Source organism: Mycteria americana, chromosome 9 (assembly GCF_035582795.1).
Source record: "Mycteria americana isolate JAX WOST 10 ecotype Jacksonville Zoo and Gardens chromosome 9, USCA_MyAme_1.0, whole genome shotgun sequence".
Classification (NCBI taxonomy): Eukaryota; Metazoa; Chordata; class Aves; order Ciconiiformes; family Ciconiidae; genus Mycteria; species Mycteria americana.
In genome coordinates, this window is record NC_134373.1 from 23,655,976 (window position 1) to 23,682,285 (window position 26,310).

General features: G+C 38.1%; 1 protein-coding gene across 5 annotated transcripts in view; it reads left to right on the forward strand.

The window, feature by feature from the left end:
• The window catches only part of COBLL1 (cordon-bleu WH2 repeat protein like 1), an 88,763-nt gene that overhangs the window by 24,374 nt on the left and 38,079 nt on the right, over positions 1 to 26,310 (forward strand). For all 5 annotated transcript variants that reach the window (XM_075511610.1, XM_075511606.1, XM_075511607.1 and 2 more), the window contains exon 2: positions 25,276 to 25,455. In XM_075511610.1, coding sequence (XP_075367725.1) covers positions 25,364 to 25,455 — 92 coding nt within the window. In that variant the 5' untranslated portion in view covers positions 25,276 to 25,363. The remainder of the gene's footprint in view (positions 1 to 25,275; positions 25,456 to 26,310) is intronic.

The following is a 26,310-nucleotide window of genomic DNA, read 5'->3' on the forward strand; positions in this document are numbered from 1 at the left end:
TCTGGCAGGGCACAGAACGAACTCTCTTGCCCCTCCTGCTAGGCGCAGCAGCGTCAGCAGCGGTTCCCTGGGCTCAGCGCACAGCCCGCCGCCTGTCCCCAGCATACCGAAAGCTGGCCTGCCACTCTCCCGTCCAAGGAGGCTGTTTGGCTACATTTTTGAGTGTTTAAAGTGGGTGCTTTTAATGTTGTAAGAGTTCTTATTGTAATGCTTTGAACGCGCTTTCAGTATTTTCTTGCTACAAAAGTAGTTACTTATTTTCATGAAATGAACTTTCCACGCTTGCATTGCTCTGCTGTTGGCCCGGTTGGGCGGCCTGGGTTTCCTCGCTTTCACAGGGCGCTTGCTGCCTGCCCCAGAGCTACTCGTGCTGTGCGGAGGCAGGATGAGTGACTAAGGGGACAAATCGAGTCTGGGCTAGCAAAGCCTTGGCATGTGGTGTGCAGACACCTCTGGGCTTTAGCGTCTTCATTAAGGGCTTTGTATCTTTCTGTAATAGAACCGTAAAATGTGAGAGCATGGTAAGTATCAAGCTGTATATTTAATGTGTATAGGCTTTTTCTCATAAGCAGGTGCTTATGTTCACATTTGTGTCCTAATTATAGAAATTATACTTGGCATTTTCTAGACGGCAAATGTTTCTTTTTCTGATTTCACATATCTTGCTTGTAAACTGTAAGTAGAGGCGTGTGAATGTGGGGTCTGAGTTCTTCCAGAATCTTAAAGCCGGCAGTAGAAATACCTGATACTACAGTCCCTACCTGTAGGTTGCACTGTTTGTTATATGGAGTTGGAAAGTCTTAAATATTGAGAATTGAAAATGCAGAGTTGTCTTCTTCCAGTGTTGGCAGAAGGATTTCCATTCTTTGACAAGAAGTGTAGCATTTTTAAAAATTATGTTTAATATAAATGCAGTGTGTATCTAAGCAAAATTATGAACAAAAGACTTAAAAAGAGACAGTTAAAAGACTGTACTTTATTTTCATAAAACTTTTTGAGTAGTTTAATACTTGCAGTTAAATACATCCTTTTGGAAGCCTGGATTTCCAGGTGGTAACAACCAAAGGTAGAAGAAGTGGATGTGAGGGAAAGTAATGGAGAAGGTTTTGATTACTCGTCTTTATTTAGGAAGCTTGTTTGTTCTTTTTACCACACAGCAGGCTTCTGCAGTATTGGGGATGTGTAAACTCAAGTGTCTGTGATTTAAGGTAGTTGTTGCAGAATCTCTTCAGGCTGCTATAAATTGCAGTGGAAGGAACAACTTCATTGTACTTTAGATCTTGGTTTTTGTTCAGTGGATGTTTTTCAAATGACTCACATGTAAGTCATGGACAATTCTGATTACTCTTTCTTAAAACAGAAAACAGAATATTGAAATGTACGCATGCATGTACATTCTTGTGTATCACAGGTCCTGACTTGAGTCCTTCCCGTATTAGATATATTATATTCCTGTATTGTATACCGTGTGATTCAAGTTCTGGTAAGACTTCAGCATTGTGAATAAAAGCCTGTTAGTGTCTGTGATGGCACTTTATTTCATTGGGAAAGAAATCTGCGCTTGCTGTTGTGAAAGTGAAATTCATGGCCATGCTGTATGCCCTTCCATATCTTTTTAATAGGTACTTTTGTTTATATCTTTCTTTAAAATAAAATTTTAAAAATTGTCAATGAGCTCATCTATAAAACCTTCTATCTTTAGGAACCTTTATGAAAAGATGCTTTTTGGTTTCTACAAACAGTCCACAAGGGGAGGGGAAAACAAGACAAAACAAAAACCCAAAGAGAACCCCCCAGTTTTGATACATGCTGTTCCTTCAGTTCTGTGATATGCTGTGTCTAACTTGGACTGTTTGATAGAAAAAAAATTGCCAGAAATAGCCACCTACCATAACTGTTTGCTTTTCTGTTGAAGGCTTGCAAAGTTTACAGGGCTAAAGTAAAACACTAAATCATAAAAATTTGGTGTATTGTATGCGTAAGTTTAAAAGTAGATAATATCAGGTAAGCAGACCAAATGTTCTGTGGCTGCTATATCACTCTACAATAATGTAATGTTTTTTTAGCAGTACATCAGGACAAGACACCTTGAAACACTGTGGACTTGCTAGGGCATAAGAGGCCTCTCTCTCTCTCCCTAGTGGGTTCTTTTTTTGGTTTTTAGGCTTCTTTTTTTTTTTTTTTTGGTCCAGCAGAGCTCAGCTTTGTTAAACTGTGCTGTTGGCATTTCTTCTTTCCTCCTACTTTCATTAATTTTGTTCTTTTTAAGCCTTTTCATTTGATGGGATTTCAGTATTTGTACTCCACACAAATAGAAATGTTTGAATACTTATATCACCTCTTTTTTTAATCTTTTCTGAGTAAGTAGAAAATCAAGCTGACAGTCCTGCTCTGTGAAGAGCTTTTAAGAATTTGGGATGTTTTAACATACAGAGTTTTGTTAAGCATCTGTTTTGTACTATTGCACAGAGGAGACAGTCTGCACAAGTGGTATAGCACTGTGTGATGGGCTGTACACCCATGCAATAGAGGGTGTTGTACCTAGTTTCTAGAATATCTGGTTTATCTAGTAGCAATTTCAAGGAGCCTATGAGCTACTGTTGAGGCAGCGCAAGGAGGGTTTCTACATTCAAGTGGGTGTTCCAGCAAAATATTAGAATGGTGGAAGATGAAACTTGAGCTCTGTCAATTTTTGCCAATGTAAAGTACATTTTTTTTTTCCCCCACATGATAGCCATGGCAGGACGTTTTTCTAGGATTATACTGTAGATTTTAAAAAAATAAAAAAGTAAATTCCCCAATACTATAATGTGTGTAATAGAGATCGAGTATGACTGGAGCACTTGCACTTCTGAATATTACTCTAGAATTATGGTTTGAAGCAGACAAAACTGAACTTGAGCCTTTTTTTTATTTTTTTTATTTTTTTTATTTTAAATCATAATGGCACAAATAGCACTTTCAGGGTCCTAACCTGTTACGTTTGATCTTCTTGGAGATATTTTAAACTGTTTTGTTAATGGTACCGTACTGTCTCTGCTATATCTAGAATGAAGTCTGTATTTTGGAAGGCATATTTTCTTCTCTTTTTTTTCAAGGTTGTTGATTTGAGCTTTCTTCTTTTGAATGCTAGAGAGAACCCCAAGCATGACTAGCTGCCCCTTCCAGAAGTTGGTATGGTACACTCCCAGTTTAGTTGTCAGTGATACTGATTCCAAAGATACGTGCTTATCTGAATTAAGGAGTTTGTGTGTGTGCATATTAAGTAAGAAAGAACACTGTATTTTTGTTCCTCATTCCTGTCTTATGGGTAGCAGGGAACCTGTGGCATGTTCCTTCCCATGTGTCCTCTTTGCAACTGGGGGCTTTTATTCCCCAGATGGCTTCTTACCCCTTTGGAACAAAGGCCGCCTCTAAATCAGTTTCAGCTCCTGTAAAACAAACTCTGATCTGAATTATTTGATGTCATCATTAAAAAGGGGAGGGCTTTTGATTACAAATTTTAGTGTTGATCCCAGTGCGATTAACTGTATAATTTTTCCATCGTCTCATGTTTACTTCGCTTTCAGGAAATACTTGAAACTTGCATGACAAAGTTTATAAATGTAGTGTAATGTTTGCTTTTATTCTTTTTTTCTTTTTTTTTTCTTTTCCTCTCTTTTTTTTTTTCTTTCTCATTTATCATCTAGTAAGCACAGGAACTCAAAAGACTTAAGACACCACCACCAGATACACAGTTCTGAAGAATGGAGTGAGTGAGTGCTGGATGAAGCAAACACAAGATGTCCTTGCTTCACAAACTGTTTAGCAATGAAACATTGCAATTATTTTTAACTTTTTGTTTTGGGAGGAGAAGAGTGAGTGTTAGTAAACTTGACCAGAGGTACAGGTTTTTAAAAACAGCATTATACTATGTGTAGCCATTCAGAACAAGAAACTTGTTCAACTTCTTATTAAAGCTACATCTAAATTCCTTACAGTAACAGTGCCATAAAAAGATCTGTCACAGTACAGACTATTCTGTCAAGGAATGGATATGATTATGAAAACTTGTATGTGAAACTGGATCGGAAGGTTTCTGAATTAAAGCATGGGGACTTGCAGAAGAAAATCACTGTGGGAGCTTTATTTTGTCTGTCATTCTTTGATTAACTGTCTAGGCCTCTTGAGAGTGATTTAAGGAAGCACAGTAACTCTGTTTGGAGCTGTAATTCTCAGATCTCCAAAAACACTACAGCGTTTTTTTAGTTGTTTGGGTTTGGGTACATTTGATTGTTGAATCCCACAGTGACATTTAGTGTTCCAGAAAGTCTTTGTTGTCCGTGGCTCCCGCTTCTGCTGGTTAAGGAAGATGATACTGTTTCAGTTCTCCTTAATGTTGTCTAAATAAATTGTGAAGAAATGGGAGGGCTCCAGAATCTTAGGGAATAGTCATAATGTGTTTGTTAAATAATAAGGTGTTTGTTAGAAAATCCAAATTCTCTTTCCCTGCAGTTCTCTGTCATAAGTGAGTTGGGGGGCTTAAAAGATATTTTTAGCATTACAACTTTCAAATAGTTGGATACTGTCTCTCTTTAACTATGTAACTTCAGTCACAAGTCAAGTTTTCCACATTATGTTCCTTTCAAATGGCTTGGCAGTAGCTATCCTGTTTTGAACCTCTAGCACTTCAAAGAGTGGTATGGTGGTTTCCATTGGTCTTTGCCCGGTGACTCAGTATGTTACCACTTGTACAAGAGTGCTGCATTTTCTCAGTGTAGATTTTTGGTGAAAAGAAAAACCCCAACGACAATATTCAGTGCTGTTTCGGGGCCTGGTTCTGCCAAGCTGCCAGTTTCCGTGTGCCACAGCACCAGCAGAGGTATCAGTTATCTGGGGATACGCCTGTACCACCCAGTGAAGGCATGGCTGGAGCCTGGGGACGGCTGTTCACTGCAGCTTTCGTCTTGTCGCGTAAGTAACACAGTAATGAAGGCGCCGTGTCATCAGTTAGTACTAGTGTGGGGATTACTAAACCCCAGAGGGCTTTTAGCTGTGGATACCACATCCTTCACTACTATTTTAATCATATGGTTTAATTTACAGCTTAGCGTTATGCCTGTTCGTGTTACAGCAGCAGCTTCATTTGTGGAAATAACCTGAGTACAAGTTTGTGGTGATTCTTTTTTTTTTTTCTCTTTCTAGATCCCAGATTTAGTGATATGTTGGTGTGCTGCTAAGCATATGTCACATTTCAAGCTTTTGTGGAGGATTATAAACTGGGATTTAAAAAGAAAAGGAATTATTTAAGCATTAATCAATGATCTTATGGTAACATTGTAGCAATAGACCAATAGTTGTTGATCCTAGCTTTTCTGTAGAGTGTTTGGTGTAATGTGTATTTGAAGAATTCTGTTAAGTGTAAGTTGGTATCTCTAAAATAAAAACAAGCTGAAACTTCCCAGAGGCAGCTGAATGATGCCTGTTCATGGCTTTCCTGCCTACACACTCTGCTAAATAAAATAATACAGTTGTTTCACAAACAGAGGGAGGGTTATAAAGGTAGCTTTACTGTGACATTAAATCTGTCTTGAGTCCTTTCCCAGAAATATGAATATAGTAATTATATGATTAAACAATAAGGAAACTTTGGGTTGTGCACTTCCTCAGGCTATTAACCTAACCACTAATTAACCAACAGGAAATTCCAGACCTGAAAGTTTCATTATTGCTATACTAAACTGTGAAAATATAAGTGTGTTAATGAGGATTTCATTATAGCCATCTGTAGCTTGTTTTTAAATTGTGTCAAAGCAGGAAAAACATAATATACCATCTGTTACCTAGCCATATCAAATTGACACAAAAAATATTAAGAGAAAAAAATCCCCCAATTTACAACCCCAGTTGTCTCTTATTTCTTGTATTTTATTTGTGGCAACCACTAGTGCCGTGGTAGTACCACCACTGTAGTAATGTGTCACTTACCCCTTAAATGATGCATTTTGTTTAGTTTACAATTCCTATATTGTAACGTCAATATTCAGGGAGGAAGAGGTGCTGACTTTCTGAAATGGTAATTTCTGGGCAATTAATGACCCCTCAATTTCAGTGTCATATTGTCTCAAACATGTCTGAATCGCCAAAACTCGGAAGCTGAGGATTGTCTTGTGATTTACAGTTCTCTTTGGTTTAAAGTAAATAAAAACTCCTGGATAACATCTATTAGTATTCCCTCTTTCTCTGAATAGTGAGCATGAATTGAACCATTTTGCTCTCGTAAGATGCTGGGGTTTTTCCTGCTCCTTTTACCTTAACCCGTGTGTTCCTCTATAGGGCTTAGTCCATACAAACTTTCCCAAGTCCCTTGATTGGTGGTTCTCTTTGACCTTAAAAAGGAGGGAAGTTGTAATCTATTACCATGCACTTACCAAGAAATATTATGGATTCTTAATTGTCAGCTGTTTGTAGGTGTAATGCAGGTAGAGTCTTATGTGAGAGGAAGGTGGTGGTCCCATGGAGAAAGTTACAAAAATGGTTCTCGGGAAGAGAATTGGCACAGAAGAAAATACTAAAACAACTGTGGGATAGTGAGGCAGATCCTTAGCAGCCAAGATGAAATATGACTCATTAAGATCATCAAATGTGCTAATGTTTGCATATTACCTTTTGCGCTGAGTAGAGAGAGGAGTGATGTATAATGTGAAAATGAGGATAAAAGGCTGTAATTGAGATAGAGAGGTGGAAGGGTCATGCAGCAGTTTAAGGGAAGTCACGCTGTGGACAGGCAGCCCAAAATATGGGCTTGTCCTTTTGTCCCCAAAAGTTTTCTGAGTAGGCACTCTCTTTTTGTCCTGAATTTGCACACAGCAAATAGCACAGCTTTGGTGAGGGCTCTTAAGTACTACCTTAGTATTCAAGAAAAACTATAAATTTGGTGGCTGAACTTACAAACAAAATGTGTTTCTCTGCAGACTGTGATGCAACGAGCACAGTTAGAATAAAATGAGGAACTCTTTGATGTAGCAGTATATCCACAATGTAAATGTCTTAATGGTGTAAAAATATAAAAAGAATCTAAGTGCTGTGCTGACCAAACGGATGAGGAAAAGCCAGCCGATGCAGTCTTTCTGGTCTTTCGAAAGGCTTCTGCTAGTCTCTAACCTAAAGCCTTTTAGGAAAAGTAAACAAACATGGCATAAGGCAGTATACCTTGCATGGCCAAATAATTTGCCCCAAAATAACAGCAGAGGTATGGGAAATGTTCTACTGTGAAGGTGAAGGGAGGCCACCTTGGAGTTCTACAGGGATCTGTGCTGGAACTCTTATTTCAACATGTTAATAATCTAGAAAAGTGGCTGAATAGTGAGGTGGCAGTTTGGTGACGTAGAAAGTTATTATTCCTAGTAATTAGAGGAGACATGACTCTGAAGACTTGCAGAAGGATTTTACAAAAATAAATGGATAATAAAATGAGATTAAATTCACTTTAGATAAATTTAACACGAATCAGTTTGCCATGTGTATTAGTAAAGGAATAGAGAAGAAAAGAGAAGACGTGATTATGCCACTGTATAAATCTATAATGACAATACAGTGCCCAGTTCTGGTCTCTGTCATCTCCAAAAGGATATAGTAGAACTGGAGAAGGTTCAGAGAAGATCAACAGGGGTGGTCAAAGGTATGATATGGCTTTCATGTAAGGGACATAATGACGTGGTCTCTCTGCTCTCATGTTCTTATGTTTACCTTTTGTACACGGACCAGTTTGTTGTGTTCTAACTGTTCCAAGTAAGTGAAAAGAGAACATGCAGCAGAATTGTCTAATGATGCTGCATAAAATCCTTAAACCAAATGTTAAATAATGGAAAAATAATTAAGTCCTCCTTAACGCTGAGTGATTATACGATCTATAATCAACTTTCCTTGTTGATGTGTGACTTGCATAAGAAAAACAAGTTCTTGGTCTGCTTCCAAGCCATTTGGAAGCCTCTTGTCTATGCTCTCTTCTCCAGTTCTTTTTGATAGAAGAAAACTATTTGCCTTTCCCTGGAGACTTGACTGTGTTGATCCATCACAGATGAGATGTCATCTCAGTAGGTACAAAGCAACTGAAGAAACAGAGTATTTAATAAAGCAGGAATTTAATCTGGAAGAATGCCTATTCTTAGCCTAGTAATGCAGGTTTCCTGCTATTCTTGCTGCTTTCAGACTTTATTTTCTCATGGATATTATTTTAAAAAAATAATCACTACTATTTCAGGGTTAGATGAAATATCAGATAGTTTTTAAAAAAGTGTTTTGTTTATAACAATAGAGACAATAGGTTCAAAGAGCTCCCAGCTTCACAGATATGTCCCTATTGGGGATTTTTAAAAAACAGATAATAATTCTGACCAGCTTTTTCCATATGCAGATAATTGATATGCATCCGTTGAGTTCTAACAGCCTATTGGGCTTTTGGAGTTTTTTGTTTGTGGTTTTTTTTACCCAATGCAGAAGTACTCAGTGCTCTGGGTAATCACCGATAAGTGAATCTGAAGGTATTAAAGATCTAAAAAAGAGTATTAGGAAGCTTTTGTTTTACTACCCTCACTAGTATATGCAAGTCTTCATATCCTTTTGGTCTTGGAAACAATTCTATGGATTAAAGAGCATGAAACATCTGTACTAAAAATGTGACCTATACAGGGACCTCTTTAGAAAGTGTTTTGTATTTAGCACTATAGTGTCATTGTATTTAGCAAAATTAGATTGTTTACTTATTTTAACGCATACACACAAAAATTAAAATAAATTCCATGTCTCTGATCCATTCACATGCATTTCCTTTTGCTGCTGGTACTAGTCAGTTCATGTTTCCTTTTTAGGCAGTGTTTGCTAATACAGCAATGCCAAGACGAGTATTTTAAGTAGATGCTTTATGGAAAAATGAGAAGCATTTTAAAATTCTAATCCTAAAGAAATTCTAACAAAACATTTTAATTCCATTCCCTTAGAATTTTTTTTTCCCCCTAATAACCTAAGCTCTCCTCCCACCCCGTCTTTTAAAATTCTCAACATTCTACGTTTCAGAAGTGTTCTAGGAACTTACAGGGGAAAAAAAAACCCCACCAACCAAAAACCAAAAACTACTAGTAGCCTATGCTGAGTGGTATCAGTGCGGGGAAAAAGTGAAAGGAGCCTCTGTGAGATGCAGGGGAAATAGCCAGGTACATACTTGTAGAAATGGAAAACCTTTCCTTTCTTCCCTGTCAGGTTATCTGAAATGTTGGGCACTTGCTTATCATGATTGGTAGTATTAAATTCCATTGGTGACTCCCTGAGTGAAAGCCACATGATTTTTCAACAGTGATAAATTTACTGCTTAATATGTGAAAGCCATAAGAGGGGGAATTGCTAAGTAGATAAACAGTATGTAAAATTTAGTACCGCAAGATACCAGTAGGACTAAAAAAATTCAGATATTATTGTGAATAATAATTGAATATTTTTAGCTACAGCCCTTAGACCTGGGTAGTAATTAATGCCTCCAAGTGGAATTCCCAAATGTTTTGTCCTGTGTAGGACACACTAGCCATAGGGAATGTGTTGGTACCTTAGACAACATTGATACCCTGTCTGCACTGACACTTTTACTACTGGCAGTCTAGTCCTGCACGTCTGGCTGCAGGACTATCGCTGCAGCATTATTGCTGTCCCCAGCTTTTCAAGCAATTAAAATTTCTATTTAATTCGTATTGTTATTCTATTCTTCGTATTGTTTCTATTCTATTTCTGTTCTTTGTATTGTTAACTCTTGAAGTTTGGTTGCAGAGTGCAGTTGGCTTGGAACACAGCCAACGATTGATCGAACTGTTTGTTTCATTCAACCTCACATATATTAGGTAAAACTGACTTAGATTCCTGTTTCGTCTGACATAATGGGGGATGGATGCTGGTGATAGGACTTCTCAGGTAAGAGAGGCTAGATAAGGAATTGTCAGTAATGCTGTTCACTCAGCACACATGCACTCACGCAGATGTTATCTTCTCCCTGAAGTGGTACGCAAGCCACTTCAAAACACTGTGTGGCCTGATACAGATCTAGAAGCAACATTTACCAATGATAGGAACCTGCAGGATGTTGCTGTATGATAGCGCTTGCCCAAAAGAGTTTGTTGACTGCATTCCTTCCCATTCCCTGGGCAGACGTAATTGTAAGCAGTCCTCACATGGCTGTGTGTATTAGGTTTGACTTTGGGAAGAGGTAACCGAGTTGAGAATTGCTTTTAAGCAGCTTCTGTTTTTAATTGACAATGAGGTCAAGCTTCTCTAAATTATCCTGCCTCAAACACTGCAAAGTTGTTTTTTGTTTTCCTGATAGCATAAATATTGTACTTTTGTTTGCAAAATTGATTTGTCAAGATCTTAAGCTTCAATAATTTTGCAGATAGTACTGATGATCAAATTAACTGGATGTAAATGGGTATTTGCCTCTGCTGCCTAAGTATTCCACTGAGCTCTAAAATGTGCTCACCTGAACTGTTTAGTCAGGTGTCCTACAGACAGAAATAGGGAAGGCTAAAAAGCATGGAGAGAAGGAAGAGTCCTAATTCTAAAACTTCTCATTAAACTTCTCTTGCAAAAATAGAAGGGGCACGGAAAACAGGCTTGGATTCTTTTTATGGCATAAAGCCACAGAAGACATAATAAAGCTACTTAATACTCTCTTTTGAATTGGCTGAAGTAGATATGTCAGGATTAATGGCTATACAAATCTCTAGATGTACTCTGTAGGCTGTTTGGTCAGGTGGTGGCATTATAAATAGGTAGGCTTACTGCTGTCACCAGTAGCAGAAGGGAACAACAGTGAGCTTGCCATGCACACACACACTCCGTCCCTTCTACCTACATATGCTATTGAAAGACATTCACTTGATTTTAATGGAGAAGAAAATGTATTAATGTATTATCTTGGAGGTAAGCAGAAAAGCAGTTTCATTCAATTTTAGCTATTCTTTTTCCCTCTCCTTGTTTAGATGATCAGCAGAATGGCTTCAAATTAATACTTGTGTTATCTTACTGGGGAGTGTCATACTAACAATGATTTTGTCTGCTACATGTGGATAAAACTTTAACCCACAGAACTGTTCTGGTTGGTGTAAGTGGGAATTCTGGAAGTGTTTGTTGATGTAAAGTGACACATATTTTGCAAGACTAAGGATGCAAATGTTGGTATTTACACAGCATTTCCTTGATTGTTTGGTTGAACTTGTCCTAACACCTTCTGTGAGGAAAAATATTTACCAATAATTATGTATCCACAGCAGCATTTGAGTCGTTGCTCTTTGAGGGAAGGCAGAATTTGGGTGAAGGCAATACATAAACTGCCAGAACTCAAACATAGGCCTGTGAAAAGAAAGAAGAGTTAACGTCTGTTTGCAGAGAAAGTATGTAATTCTTCCAATCCAAGGTACAAAAGCTTTTTTTTATCCCCTTTCTGGCTCAAAGATGAGGGTGTATAAAGACCTGTAAATTTATCCATGTGGATGGACTGCGGAAATTTGAGTGGTGCATTTCTGGGTATAGAAGCTGTTCCATATTTTAGTTTGATGACTGGGGCCTAGAAGTTCAAAGAGGTTATTGAGATTATTTTAAATGAGGAATGTTGTTATTTCATGCAGACTATAGGACTTTTCTGACTGTCTTTTATCTGATTTTGATCTAACATTTTGTTTGGAAGAAAAACACTTGTTGTTTGTAATAACTTGTAAAAGTCATTGCCTTTAGTGTTTAATATAGTAGAGTCCTTGCTGTGTATTCTATTCCTTGAATATTATATATCACCTTCATTTATCATGGAAAGCATTAAAACAATTTTGTAATACCTAAATAGGCTAAATACCTAAATAACTGCACAATGCCAAGATGCGCTTTGCTTACAGCAACAAAGAAAGAATTTAAGAAATCTTGTTCAGTTGAACAACTTGTAAAAGTCAGTATGTTTCTGGCACTGAATCATATGTTAATACATTAAAAACTCAGCAGTGAAAAAGTTCCACTTGCAATAGTGGAACTTGAAAAGGATGAGGGGCTGAATACAGGAGTGAAGCATAGTAGTTACAGCAAATTACTCATCAGTTGCATAGGAAAGTTTCTCTACGTTCCCCAGAGCAGACTGCTGCTGCTGATTATAATTGTTATAAAGGTTAGTAAGCAGTATGCTTCTCCCTTTCCTAAAGGATTTTTTTCCTACTTTATAGTTAATGCTGAAGTCCTGTGCCCTTTTTCAGAAAAGCAGAGGCTTTCTAATGGAAGTAAGGGGTCATCCAAAATAGCTTTGGTGTTGCCACCATCATGCAGGGAGCCAGCTTTCTTTGAAGAAATATCTTCTTCCTTCCTTGCCTGTTGCAAGAATCCAGTAAGAAACGGATCTAGGGGATTTTGAGTGTGCAGAAGAATGCGGAGAAGGGAGCTAATGACAGCTCTTGTATGTAGATGGGGATGAGTTTGGGGAGGAAATAACAGCATTCATCTGGGGCCCTGAATTGCCAACCAATGAGGGAGTTTAAGTTAAAGTAGGGCAAAGGGGAGGGAGCTTCTGCTGTCAGCGGCATCAAAGGTGGCTATGAAAACTGCTGGTCGGGCTTATGCTATGACAAGATCTGGGATAGGACTTCTGGCTGTGCTTCGTACCACCCATCTCCCCTCACACAGTGCAGAAGAGATTAGGCTTGGGCTCCAGCAGCAGCACTGACATTTGAGGAGGTAGTAAATGCAACCCTGTTCCTGAAGGTAAGAGGGTTTCCCACTTTGCTTTCTGAGGAGGATGCAGGGAGTGGAGTGGGTGTTGAGGCAGAAGCTGTGAAAGATGAGCGGAAGAATCTGGTGGCAGGTAGGTACTCAAAGGATTTCTTCTTAGTTTTGCAAGGAGTGTTAGCCCGAGGTGCTTGGTGCTTCTCTTTGGGGAACTAAAGCTACGTTGTTCATACTTTGGGAGAAACCTCTTTATTACATCCTAGCTTTCAGGATAATAACTGCCAAGATGCTTCTCTTGCAATCTAGTAAAGAAAATGCTTGTTTTAATACAATTTCTTAGCCTGAACTTAACTTTTTTCTCTTTCATTTTCTTTCCTGTAATGAACTAGGATGCCTCATTTGCTGACATGCTTGTCTGCGTAGGAACTCTCTGTCCATTCTTCATATGTCACATAACATCTGTGTGTGTGTGTATGTGTATATATATATTTTTTTTTTAAGCTTCTTGCTCAGGATAGGAAACTTTCCCTGCTTCCCATTCTCTTCCAATGCTTAGTATCATATCTGTTCTCCAATTTACTAAACCTTCCTATTTCTTGGTTATGCAAATGTACAAAACATTTTGAAGTTTCCTAGCTGCTGTCCTGCATTATTTTGTCTATTACCCACCCACACCTACACCCACATACCTATATTTGAAGCATGTGTGTACGTGAGGAAAAAGGGAAGGGTTCGTATCAGCCTCTTTCCTGGCCGCTGTGTGGCTCTGCTTTTCTTTTCCTTACCTTTTCCAACCTCTAAATCCATCCAGTGCCTGCCTCCAGTGTTACTTCTAAAACACTATTTTGAACAGGAGAGAAAAGCAGCAGCAGCAAAGCTCAGATAAATTGTCAATTCTTACCTCTATTGATGTTCAGAATAGCAGCTGAAAAAGCCATGAGCAGAGCTAGGTGTTTCATCTGCAGGCTTTGAAAAGACAGTGGTGTTATACCTGCTTTCATGACTAGGAGATAACGGCCAGAAGGGCAGATTCAGGTTTTGCTCTATTTGAGAGCCCTTAATTGAACTTTTCTTACTGGTCGTGGGAGAAAAACATCTGTATGAGCATCCTTTTATAGCAGTTCTTGAAAAAGATTTGAGGGTTTGTTCCTAGTGGAGGTAACATGTTTGCTTGAGTTTTAAGCATTTGTTAGATTTATTAGTGTATCAAAGGTTAAGCTCCCCCTTTCAGTTCAAGCTGTTCTTTGTTTTCTTTTCCTGTTTATTCAGCCAGTTATATATTACTCAATTACTGTTACAGATTTACTACTTTCTCTTCCCTGCTCTCCTTCCTTTCTGTCAGGCTGTTTTCATAACTGTAAATATAATAAAGGCTGAGTGAGTCATATGAAGTTTTAATAGTTTTGAATGTCATTCAAGTTTTTTGTACTTTCTTTTGGTAGTAAATCTGGGTTATTTTTTGCATTTGATACTTTGTGAAAAGGTTGCAAATAGATATAGGTATCTGCTTACTGCAGAGGTATATTGCACATGGACATGCCAAGTTTGTATTTGTATTTTGTGTCAGTCCTATTTATTTCAGAAGTCTAAGTTCTTAACCTCCTTAGAAGTGACATCGTTGGAACTGACTTTCCTCTACACCTCTTCTTTTTTGTTTGTTTGTTTGTTTTTTTTTTTAAGGAGAAAAAGAAATACTTTTTTTGGCACAACAGAATGTGCTGTAAAGGAACTTTTGTATCAGAACACATTTCTGTAACTCCTCAGTAATAATAATAAACTTTGTGCTAATTTATAGCATAACATATTTTTTATCCTCTGTTGCCTGCTAGGATTCTGAGCTCTTGGCTGTCTTCCTAACAGCGAGGCAATTCTTATGCCTAGAGAGGAGCTAACTATGTTTGTTGGATGGTGTAAGACAACACTAAGTCAGTGACTATCTGTGCTCAGGAGTTGGGTAGTCTTTCATATGTTTTAAGTGAGCTTGAAAACGTCATTTTAATAATAGTTACAATTTGGCTTTGAACAGCAATGAATGAATCATTTTTCTAGAAAAGTTTTAAATTTTTACTTAATTACATTACATAAGCTTATACTGGAGTTGGTGCCCCTTTAATTCTAAGAGGGGCACAATTAAAAACTTGCCCGTACCATAGAGATTTGTGTTTACATTGCCTCTGAATCTCCCCTTTTTCCTTGTAATAAGAGAAAACATTGCATGAATTATGGCTCGAATACAGTCTCTTCTGTTTTCAAGACTGCCACTGCCATGGGGACAGACAATCAGACGGGCAAGTGTCTGTTCCAAATGGTCTGGAGGGAACTGGAGGATTCATTTGCTGCTTTCTTGCTTTTAGTGAACCAGACGTCCAAAGATTCCATTAAGCTTTCACCTTACTGTCATGGTTACCATCCCAGTCCTGTGATTTATTTCTCTGTAGGATAAGACTTTTTTAAAAAAAATTCTTTTCTTCAGAGCTATGAGGCTAGTTAGGGGGGGATTCCACACATCCCATTGACTATGAAAAACTTTTCTCTAGCGAGAGCTTTGAAAACATGTCTTGATTCCAGGGATGCTTCCTTTTCTTGATCCAATTTATTTATGGAAAGAGAGTGGAAATGTAGGTATTTTACATTTTTTGCTTTCGTTGTAGCAGTCATCTGAATATAGGCATAAGTAAGAGAACATCTGCAGATGATTTGTTGTTTGCTGGAACCTCACTGAGTAAACTCATAGAGATAATCTTCAAAGCTCAGTTTATTAATAATCTTATCACCAGTAGTGTTACTACTGGCGTGTCAGTTGGTATATCAGTTGCACAACACGTTTTTGTGTTGGGAGAACTATTTACCTAGTGCCTCATTTCTAGTACCATCTTATTCTTGTGTAATATTTTTAGAATACCAGTATTATTTGCAATGTTGGTCTCCTTTCAGCCTTGGGAATCTGTATAGAGAAGTGCACTGTGAAATACCCCATTATCACAAAAGATTTACAAATTGTTCATATTTGTTCCTCTACCTGAAAATTGAACTTAAAATGTGTTTCTGACCTTTGGTTTTTTTGGTACCTATGGAGCCACCTGCTAGACACAATATCCATACAATATAACCTCAGAATCTTCCCCAAATAACTAAGCAGATGAGTTTAGAAAATGAAAGCTTATATTTCTCTATCGAACAGGTACAGCAAATATTTGTCCTTTGTTTTGCCCTACCCGTATCATAAGCTTGGCTTGAAGGGATAACCTACGAATGGACAGTGCTTGGCTCTCATTGATCCCTACCTTGATCTTAACATCCAGCTGGTGCTTTTATCATAGAAATAGACTGTGTATCAAACAGTGATATTGATCTAGAGTTGAAAGCCTAGTATCAAGGCTGATAGGCACGTTATATGGATGCCATGAGGCTGGTACAGCAAATACTTGGGCTGCTTAATGTTAAGGATAAATATTAGAATACTACAGTATGTTGAAACTAACTTACAAGTAACCTTTTTTGCAGCACTTGTGGCAACCCAAATTTTGTGCAGAAACCTATGTGCCTGGTAATAACTTAGTCAAAATGAATAGAATGTGACATTTCAACTAGCCAAACTCCAGTTAAAAATTATTATTTTAAGTTCCACTGAAAGGAGAGGTGCTTTTCATGAGCGACAGCACACTGTCGTTTGAGCATGATTTAGGTAAAGTAGAGGTGATGGCCAGTTAGAGACTCAGTGGAAGTCTTCAGATAAATGTTAAATGTTTTCAAGTTAATCTTAGTGTGAGAATGCCAGACATGGTGAAAAAGGTCCATTAGGAATGACATGAGAATAGTTCTTAATTTTTTTATTTACAGTCCCATGTGGGTCTCTGTTCTTACAAAACATCAGCCACAGACCTAAGTAGGAAGTTCAGACATTCAGTTAGAGGGTGGGAAGAGGTGTTTCCACTTTAGAAACTGCTCATTATGATCTGCTGATACTTTAAAAACAAAATTGTAAGTCTTCTAATATGTAGAACAAATCTTAGTGTTTTGGAATACCTTTTCTGTCATGTGCCAGAAGTTGTCTGGTCTTAAGAACTGTGATTAAGAAAACTATATTGTTTTAAGGCTTTCACTAAAAAAATGAATGTGGACAATGTATTGCAGCATTAGAGAAGAAAGCAACATACTGCTGAGGAGTCTCTTTTCTGTGATCCAAATGCAGTTATGTGAAAACAAAGTAATCAATGTCCAGAAGAAGACACAGTCAGTTTTGTGAGTTTTGGGTGGGGTTTTTTTGTTTGGTGGGTTTTTTTTTTTTAGATTCTTGGCAAGCAGTGCTGGAATTGAAAGCAAAAGCTGAATGTGCCACTCAAGACTACCTTCAGTGTTTAACTTTAATTTCCTTGCATAAGAACAATTTAGAGACTGTTTTATGTAAGAAAGAGGGAACAAAGAGGTTTGATGGTGTATACATACAGCCATAGATCTTAAGCAAAGGTAAAGATTTATGCTGTGTCTAATGATTGTATACCTATTTCATGTATTACCAAAAGGTGAGTCAAAGCTGGGAGTGGTTGTGATGCTTTTGGTGTCTGCCATTCTGTGATACTTGTTTGAAGTGAGATGTCTGGACTCTTCAGTTCAATCATCTTTACAACAGATATACAATGACCAGGAAAAAGTGGTTTCTGTTTTTTTCCTTCACATTTTCAGCATTTTGGGTTTTTTGTTTGGTTGGTTTGCTTAGTTTCTCTAGTCTATAGTTTATTTCAAGCTTGGTTTTTGATCTCCTTGCAGGTTGTTGTGGTTTGCTTTCCCAGTTTATCTGAGCCTTTTCCCCTGTTCAGATATTCATTTGTCTTAGTCTCTCAGTTCAAGACCCAAACACACAATGGGCTCTACCAGTAGACAGTAACTTTACCTGAAGGAAGGATACATGTTGTCAAATGGCAGCCGCTTAACTTGATCCATTGCATGGGCTTCTGCTGTAAACCCTAGACTCCACTACGGGTAGTTTTCAGAATTTGCCTCACTCTTGTATCTTTGTATCTATCTATCACTTCATATCTATCTCACTTTGGGAACTCTGTTCTTGAGGAGCAAAGTCTACTTGTTGACTGTTAGTTCTGGGAGTTTGCCTTCATAGCTTTATGTGCTTAGCAAGTCGTAAAGATTCAAGGAAATGTCTTGGTCAGTTCATGTACCTCTACTGCGTAGTGCCCGTTTCCCACTATGGGATGGTCATGGTATGAATTCTGTTTTGTGGCAGCTTTGGGGCAAACCAGCACTGAACATCTGGAACTGACGGAGTGACTCTGAAGAGAATAGGATGAGGAGTTGAGATGTTATATTAGTCTCTGAATGGTTTATTTGACGTTCTTTATCTCAGAGATTTTCTTTCATCTGGAGGTGCTCCTAAAAGCATACTCTTTTCTGCAATCATTGTTCTCCATTAGATTTGACTGATGGCTTGCAGTCTTATTTGGAGGAGTATTAGAGTTAAAATTGGGACAATGCAACTGTAAAGGTAGCTGAAGGTAAGTAAATTTAGGGACTTCCCATTGCAAGCCCTGATCAGAGAATCTAAGCAGTGAACTGTACTTTGCCAATGAGTGTGCCATAACATAAAATGTGTTGTATAGAAGCAACTCTACTTTTGCTGAAAGGAGGATTTTGTGAGTCCTTGTTCTTACTGAAGATTAAAATACGTAGACTTTTGCTGATACTAGTTGGTGTTAAATTCAGTTGCTGATTCACAAGAACAATACAGCTGTGCAAAGAGTGTTTTGATACAACTATAGCATAACTTCTGACTTCTTGATCTAAAACTTTAAGTGACTGAAAAAATTCTAGAATTTGTTTCAAGCAACTTGTTAGAAATGTGTGTGTGTATGGAGGAGGTAGGATGCAGCAAACAGCAGTGAAAGGTGGTTAAGATGTAGTGTAGTAGTTACAGGTGATGTTCTCACTTCCATTCTCTGAGTGTAACAGTCATTAAGGGAGAGAATCTCTAGAAGCTTATAAACAAAATAGCCTTTTCTGGTTTTGGAAAAAGCTAAAAGTGGTGGTTTTTTTGTGAGACTAGTTCCAATTCATTAGGCAGTGTAAAGCAAAGGACTTCCAGTCGGTTCTTTTTCTGTCAACTTCAGATTTGGGCTGGAAGAAGCCAGAATTGGAATGGGTGAATCCAAGATGTGGAAGAGAAGTCTCTCTGAAAATGAGAAAAACAGATAACCTTGTGTTGTGGTATGAAAGAAATATTATTTTAAAGATGGGTTAGCAAGTGGACTTACCACCAAGTATTGCAAAATGTTAAGATGTGTGCTTGCAATAAACACGTACATATGCTGTTGTAGCTATACGTACTATGACACTGTTGACTTTAACTGGTATCATGCAATGTTTCCACATAATGATGAACAGATAACTTAGGGACTCAGGAGTTTTCTGCTCTTTGCTAATAGCACACAGGAAAACAGAAATTCATCTATTGTAGGATGTTAGCTGTTAAGGTTTTGTTTTTAAAAACAGATTTTTAATGAAATCTCTAATGAAAATATAGACCTTATTACACATTACTCATTGTTAAATTCTGTTCCCACTGATCTCTGGAAGAAGGTTTTTTTGCTTTAAGAGACTAGATACCAAGTATCAGATCATAGGAAAAAAAGCTTCAGATGCATAGAAGATAAATCCTGTGCTCCTATATAGGCTATTGTGCTGTGCTGGTGGGGGTAGGGGTGGGAAGAGTAATGGTCCTGTTTCCTGAGTGTTTTCATTTCAGTCTATCACAAGGTTATGTAGAGTGGCTTTACAACATCTCTGTAGCTACTCTAACAAGAAAAGCTGTGCATTCCAGTTCTCAAGCTAAAAGAAAAATACTCCATGTGGGATAGCTATGTCAATGCAATTGTTAGTATTCAGATTAAGAACAATAAAAATGAAAATAGAGCTGCATTTCACTAAAGAAAAAAACCAAAAATATCATCCAGAATTATCATCCAATATAATCCATCATCCCCGTAGACAATAGACGCTAATTGTAATTATTGTAAATTATTGTAATAATTGTAAATTACTCCATTTTTCATGTGTTTGATTATGTAATTATCAAGTCCCAATTTGGGAGCTCCAACTTGCAAACTAACTTAAAATGTGGATGACTGAACATTTATGTCTTATGAAATACTTCCCCTCCTCCTTTTTTCCTAGCAAGTAGTGTTTGATCTTGAAGATGTGTAGTGGTGATGCTGTGAAACCATAATCCCCGAAGAGGGAACTGAATAAACAGGAGGAAAGTTGGTGCTTTCATGGTCTTTGCTTAGTGCAGAAGACAAACTTGTTCTGTGAGTATTAAAGATGAGTACTGGGCTGGGAATGCTTATAGGTGAAATTAGGGGCTTAAATATTTTGTATACCTGTTGGCCAAAACTGAGGTATCATTGTAAACAAAACAAATTAATGTACTTCATGTAGGCCTGAACTCTTGTTCAACTGTTCCTGGATTGCGCAGATGACGTGCAAGGTTTTGGCTGTCTGCTAGTACGGCGTAGCAGTGGAGCAGCATTATTGTAATAATTGAGAAAGCATTACAATAATTGCTTGGGGTGCGGGGTCAAAGGCAAGAAAAGCTCTAGAAGAAGCTTTATTGCAGTGGCCTTTTTCCTCTCGTGACATGATCTTAGAACTAGATCCTTTTCTGACTTTGAGTGAAAATAAAATGAAGTGCTGCTTGTACTTTTGGCATATATAATTTTGTAAAGTTTGATTAAAAAAAAAATGTGTAGTTGCTCTTTGTATAAACCAGTGTTCTTCATGGTCCCATAACTCAAATTAACAAACTTAAGTCTATCTGTTATGCATTAGAAGGCTTTTATTCTACTGTGTTTAATGAACTTTTTCAGTACCTGAGAGATGACTGAATTGAAGGTGAGGTCCCTTATGACCTTTCCTGTCCTAGGTGATTGCTGTAGAAAGCTTGAGAGATGGTTCTGATGTTGGAGGTTAGATCCAAAATAATTTCAGTGAGAGGGCTATCAAGCTGTCTTTGTATAGTGTCTCATGTAATTGTGTTCAAAATGGGAAGTTAAGTGCTGTAAACGTTAATATTCCTTGATATCAAGGTTTGAAGAGATGGATTTTTTTTATGCTATCGCCTTTGGTTGTGCACAAATCTAGCAGATAGATTTCCTCTTTTTTCTCCAGTTATTTTGGGGAAAGTGATCCTTATCGAAAGGAAGTGCTGGTGATAACTGGAATATCCAGGTCACTGTCAGTTCAAGTATTTCTCATTATTTTAAAGTGCCTTTCTCTAGTTACCGATAGTTAAAAATATACGGCTTGTAACTTTCTAACAGGAATTTTTTTGAAAATCAAATAAATAGATGCTTTATTTATTTACTGTACCAGAACTTTATTTTAAAAAGGGCTTCCACACATTCAGATCACTGACACTATTATTTTTTTTGGCAAGCAGGAAATATGTTGAGATACAGCAATGACACTTTATTCTGTAGAAGTGGGATCTGAAGCACATAAAATATTGACTTTGTGGCCTTGCATTTGATTTTAAAAGATGTATTGTTTTTCTTAACAAAATGATGAGGTCTTCTATCTGCATTTGGCTGAAAGAATTCTTTAATGTCTTTACAGGAACTGTATTCTGTCACAAAGACTGGTGGGAATCGCAGGTGGGACTTCAGAAATTTAAACTTCTGAGCGATATGAATCAATTCTCTTGGGAACAATATCATCTCACAAGATGAGGGCTAGCTGAAAGATTTGGCATAAGCAGTGGGCTCCAGGTGCACTGGTAACAAGGGAAATACAAACTCTGCCCGGCTGCACCAGCTTGTGTTTGTGGGACCACGTGAGGGTGTTGTGGGTGTCCCTCTGGCTGCCTTTTCTAGGGCTAGGAAGAATCAGGGAAGATTTCCCCCCACCCCCCACCCCCCCTTCCTGCTTTGTCTTAAGCAACTGATTAAACAGAAGATGACATTTAAGCTGTTGCAGCGTAATACGTAGCTGGAATTGTTGATCTGGTGATAAACCGTGGGGAGCACATCCTTCAGGTGAGTTGGGACTGGCAGTTTTAATGTCTGGTGTAGGGAAGGTCAGTCAGTTGGCAGGGCTGGGACCTATGGAGACAAGGAAGGAGTGAGGACCCGCATTGTGTAGGATAGATACTGCAGCACAATTTCCAGAGTTCTTATTATGGGTTGTGGCCTTATTTGGTTAAAATTTCTCTTTTAACTCCCTCTATGTCATAGCTAAATAAGCTGTAGTTTGATTCTTCCCGCAGCTTTCCTTTAGGTCTATAGTAGCCATGAAAATAAAGAGTGTGGTTTTGGTTGTCCTAACTCCTTCTAATGTTTACTTTGAAACTTAGAAAGCTCCTAGCACATCTGGAAGCTATCTGAACAGGAAAGGTGCTGTGGGTGAGCACATTTACGGAACACTTTTTTTCTGACCTCTGAAGTGTTTTCTTAATATGATTGGGAGTTTATTCTCTTTGTTATGGTTGTATTTGACATACTAAAAATCAAGGGTTTCCTCATTTTCAGGAGAAGAAACTACCGTAACCACTCTCTCTGTCTTTTTAGCAAATTCATTAAAAACCAGCAGCTCTCCTGGTTTGCTGGGTACCTGGTAGAGGTGAAAAGGCAAGAGAGAACTGGGCTTTTGTTTGTTTGTTCTTTACGGTGCATAAGTGTTTGAAATGATGGTGTAGAGTTGGAGTTACTTGGATAATGCTGGTTTTACTTTTTTGTGTTTGAATAAAATGGTGTGTGGAGGATGCCTTTGTGAGAGAAATCACCTGTGTCACCCGGCTGCTTGGAGGCCCCATAGCGCAAAAGAGGAGGGGAGGGTTTGTAGGTTAAAACTACCCCTGCAAGTGTATTTCCACCATCCTGTCACTTGCTGCTTTTGATTTGCATCTTGAGATGTAATCATGGTAACTCGAATTGTTCTTGCTGCCCAGTACCAGCTGGGATGTGGGGTGCTGGGAGTGCAGGGCTTCTGTTACCTGTCAGGCAGCCTCTCCTGTGGCAAGGCAGAGACACAAACTCAAGAAACAAAAAAGCTGTAAGACCAAATGTGAATACTTTAGGCTAAGAATGAGAGATGAGAGAACTGGTGAAAAATGAAGAAAAAAGAGACACAGCATCTGGAAACAGGAAATGAAAGTACTGGGATCCCCGTTGTTTTTAAGACGTTGCCAAAAACTTGGCATAACTTGTGAGAAAGTATACTTGGAGACTTTTCATCCTTTGTGTGGGGTGGGAAATGTAAGCATAACTAACCATAAAGAACATGCAGATGTGCTAGAGATGGGTAGGGTACGTAGCTCTGCAGTGGTGTATGTGGGGATTCAGCCAGCCTTGTTAGACTGCCTGACCCCACGTGTGTGTGTATGTGTTCTTTATAAATACATGGAACTTCATCTATGTAGCTGTTGCACACAAGTTTTGACGAGTATTTTATCAGTTCTAGCTCTCTACAGTGTAAGTTAGACGCTGTATAAATAAAGCCGCATTTTACTGATGTGGACCGTGCATTTATTGCTGTGTGTGATTGAGCACTCTCTAGTGATAGTAGAGTTCCAGCCATGAAATTGCATTCGTCTGCTTAATGGAAAATAGAGTCCACTAGCATTTGCAAACAAATCTTTCTGCGGCATGTAGTCTGCAAGGATTAAATTCTGAGTTCAGTTGCAGTAAGTATCCTTTAATGGTCATTTGAAGTCACTTAAAGATGTAAGAATGAGTATAGAAGGGGAAAAGCAGTTCTGCTTCACTTTGGGTTTGGATTTCTTTTGGTATTAATAACATGTCATAGGGTGAGTGTTTAGTTTGGGGGGGGTAATAGTTGTACTGATGTTCTGTATTGGCTAATAATTTCTTTTTGGCAGTTATATGAAAGCTAAAAATCATGTAAAAAAAAAATAGTGGGGGAGGAGTAAAACAAAGTTTGATTCATACATTTTGCAATATTCACATAACCCAGAAACAACCCAGGCGAGTTGCTGTAGAGACCAAAGTTAAATTTGCAGCTAACGCCACACGTCTCAAATTGTATGTGGAGTGCACCAAAACTAATTTAAAACATTAACAGAGAGGAGGTATCAAATTTGATGGTGAATCCTCATTCAGCGTGTTTGGAGGTCTGTAAGTACTCCTGATTAGCTCTGAGAGGCTGTGAATAGTTAATTATTCAGCATGGAGTTCTGAAGTTCAAAACTCTAAGCACTTTCGGCAACAGATCGGTCATGTGAAGTCTCATTACACAGTCGTCTTGCAATGCTGCTCTGGACCTTGTTTGTTCTTTATTGTGAGTGACTTTAAACTTTGTTTTCCCAAGAAAGATGTGTGTTTCTAATTGTTGTACACTAGATCTTTTGTTTTAATTCTGTAGGACAATTACAGAGGTTAATTTCTTTGGTTATGTTTAAAGTAAAGAAACTTTGGTACAGCTCCAGAATCCAAAGTGCAAGCATATTTTTGGAACCTTTATTTATTGTTTGAAATGTATTTTAACTTCCTGTGAATGTGGCTCCATTCAAGCTTTTTAAAAGAATGTTTATAAGAAATTAGAAAGTTCTCATGAGGTAATACATCTCCACAGTGTGTTTTGGTTTTGTTCCTAATGGTGAAATTCCTAATAATAGTATCTTTTCCTTGTGACAACATTGGTGAATTGTGGAAAGTTATTTGAATAAAAGGGGATGCTGGACTATATGTTGTAGGACATGAGAGTCCTGCCTTCAGAATTTACTGTAACATAAATATATTAAGAGATGTAGAGAGTTTTCCTTTTATACCATTTTGGATATTTTTTTTTTAAGTGAAATAAGTGAAACTTATTTAGTGATCACTCTTTGCATTCAGCAGTACACTGGCTTGTCACTAGGGTGGGAAAGGATAGTGAGAAAATTAAAATAGGAAATCAGCATAGGTGAGGGGAAAATACGAAAGCGTATTGTGACTGAAATGTCAAGAAATGTCACAATGCAGTAGTACTGGTTATACTGCTATTTTGTTACTGTACAGAAGTAAATTGACTAGAGCTGGTAGGATTTGTTTGAATGATTTTAATAATAAAAAGAAGAATTTGGGGAGGAAGAGTGAGATTATTCCCTTGCCTGTCTATCCTATATATTAAACATACTGTCAGTGCAATTTGGCTTCATACTGCATGGTACGGTATTTCTGTTTATACTAATCCAGTAGATGTATTTGGAGAAAGCACAAATAGGGTCCTTTGCATAACCCAAGGGAGAAAAAAAGTAATCAATTTACTTTTTTTAATATATATTAAAAAAACCTTTTTGTTTTGGGCTTGATGTTTATTGGGCTTGATTTTTTTAATCTATACGTTAGAAGATACAATAGACTAAGGTATCTATCACCACTGATAGCATGTTTAAAATATTCTCTCGTCCCTTCCCTGCACGTATCACTTACACAGTCTGAGTGAAAAGAATTAAGTGTGGTTCATTCCTGTTCTGAGTCTTGTTAGTTTGCCAGTATGGAATCATATGTATAAATACATACTTGACTTTTAATTTTTATCCATTTATTTCAGAAGAAAATCTAAAGCACCACCTCCTCCATCTGAAACAAAACCCATTGCTGTTTCTCCATTTGATGACACAGCATCAGCCAACCTCATCATGGAACAGAAAGAGAATGTAATCGATAAAGATATTGAACTACCAGTGGTCCTGCCAGGAGATGTGACCAAGTATACTACAGTTAATGGCAGGTAAGCTACACAGAATGGCATTTTTGTTTAATTTTCTTTTCTTGCTGTAGCTTACTTCAGCTTTCATCCAGGTTTTAATCACTCAGAAAAATACATGAGTTGTGTAAGCCTGAACATTGAGTGTGTCCAAAGAAGAGCGATGAAGCTGGTGAAGGGTCTAGAGCACAAGTCTTATGAGGAGCAGCTGAGGGAACTGGGGTTGTTTAGCCTGGAGAAAAGGAGGCTCAGGGGAGACCTTATCGCTCTCTACAACTACCTGAAAGGAGGCTGTAGCGTGGTAGGTGTTGGTCTCTTCTCCCACGTAACAAGTGATAGGACGAGAGGAAATGGCCTCAAGTTGCGCCAGGGGAGGTTTAGCCTGGATATTAGGAAATTTTACTTCACTGAAAGGGTTATCAAGCATTGGAACAGGCTGCCCAGGGAAGTGGCTGAGTCACCGTCCCTGGGAGTATTTAAAAGGTGTGTAGATGTGGTGCTTAGGGACAGGGTTTAGTGGTGGACTTGGCAGTGCTAGGTTAACGGTTGGCCTTGATGACCTTTAAGGTCTTTTCCAACCTAAATGATTCTATGATTCGACTATGATTTTTGGGTAGGTGTGGAAACATATACTTTATACATTTACCTACCTTTTGGGAAGACTGTTTTTTTGAGATTCAGAAATTCTGTATGGCACCTATCGGGATGTGTACCCATACCTGTTGTTCTTTCCAGTCACTGCAAATCTCTAGAAAAATACTGGTTTGTATGAGTCACTGAATTTTCCCACATAAGTTTTCCTTGTTAGACTTAAAGATGAGTTCCTGCATCCTATCTGGGTACAAAATCAGGTGCTCAGCACTTGCTCCGCACTACTAC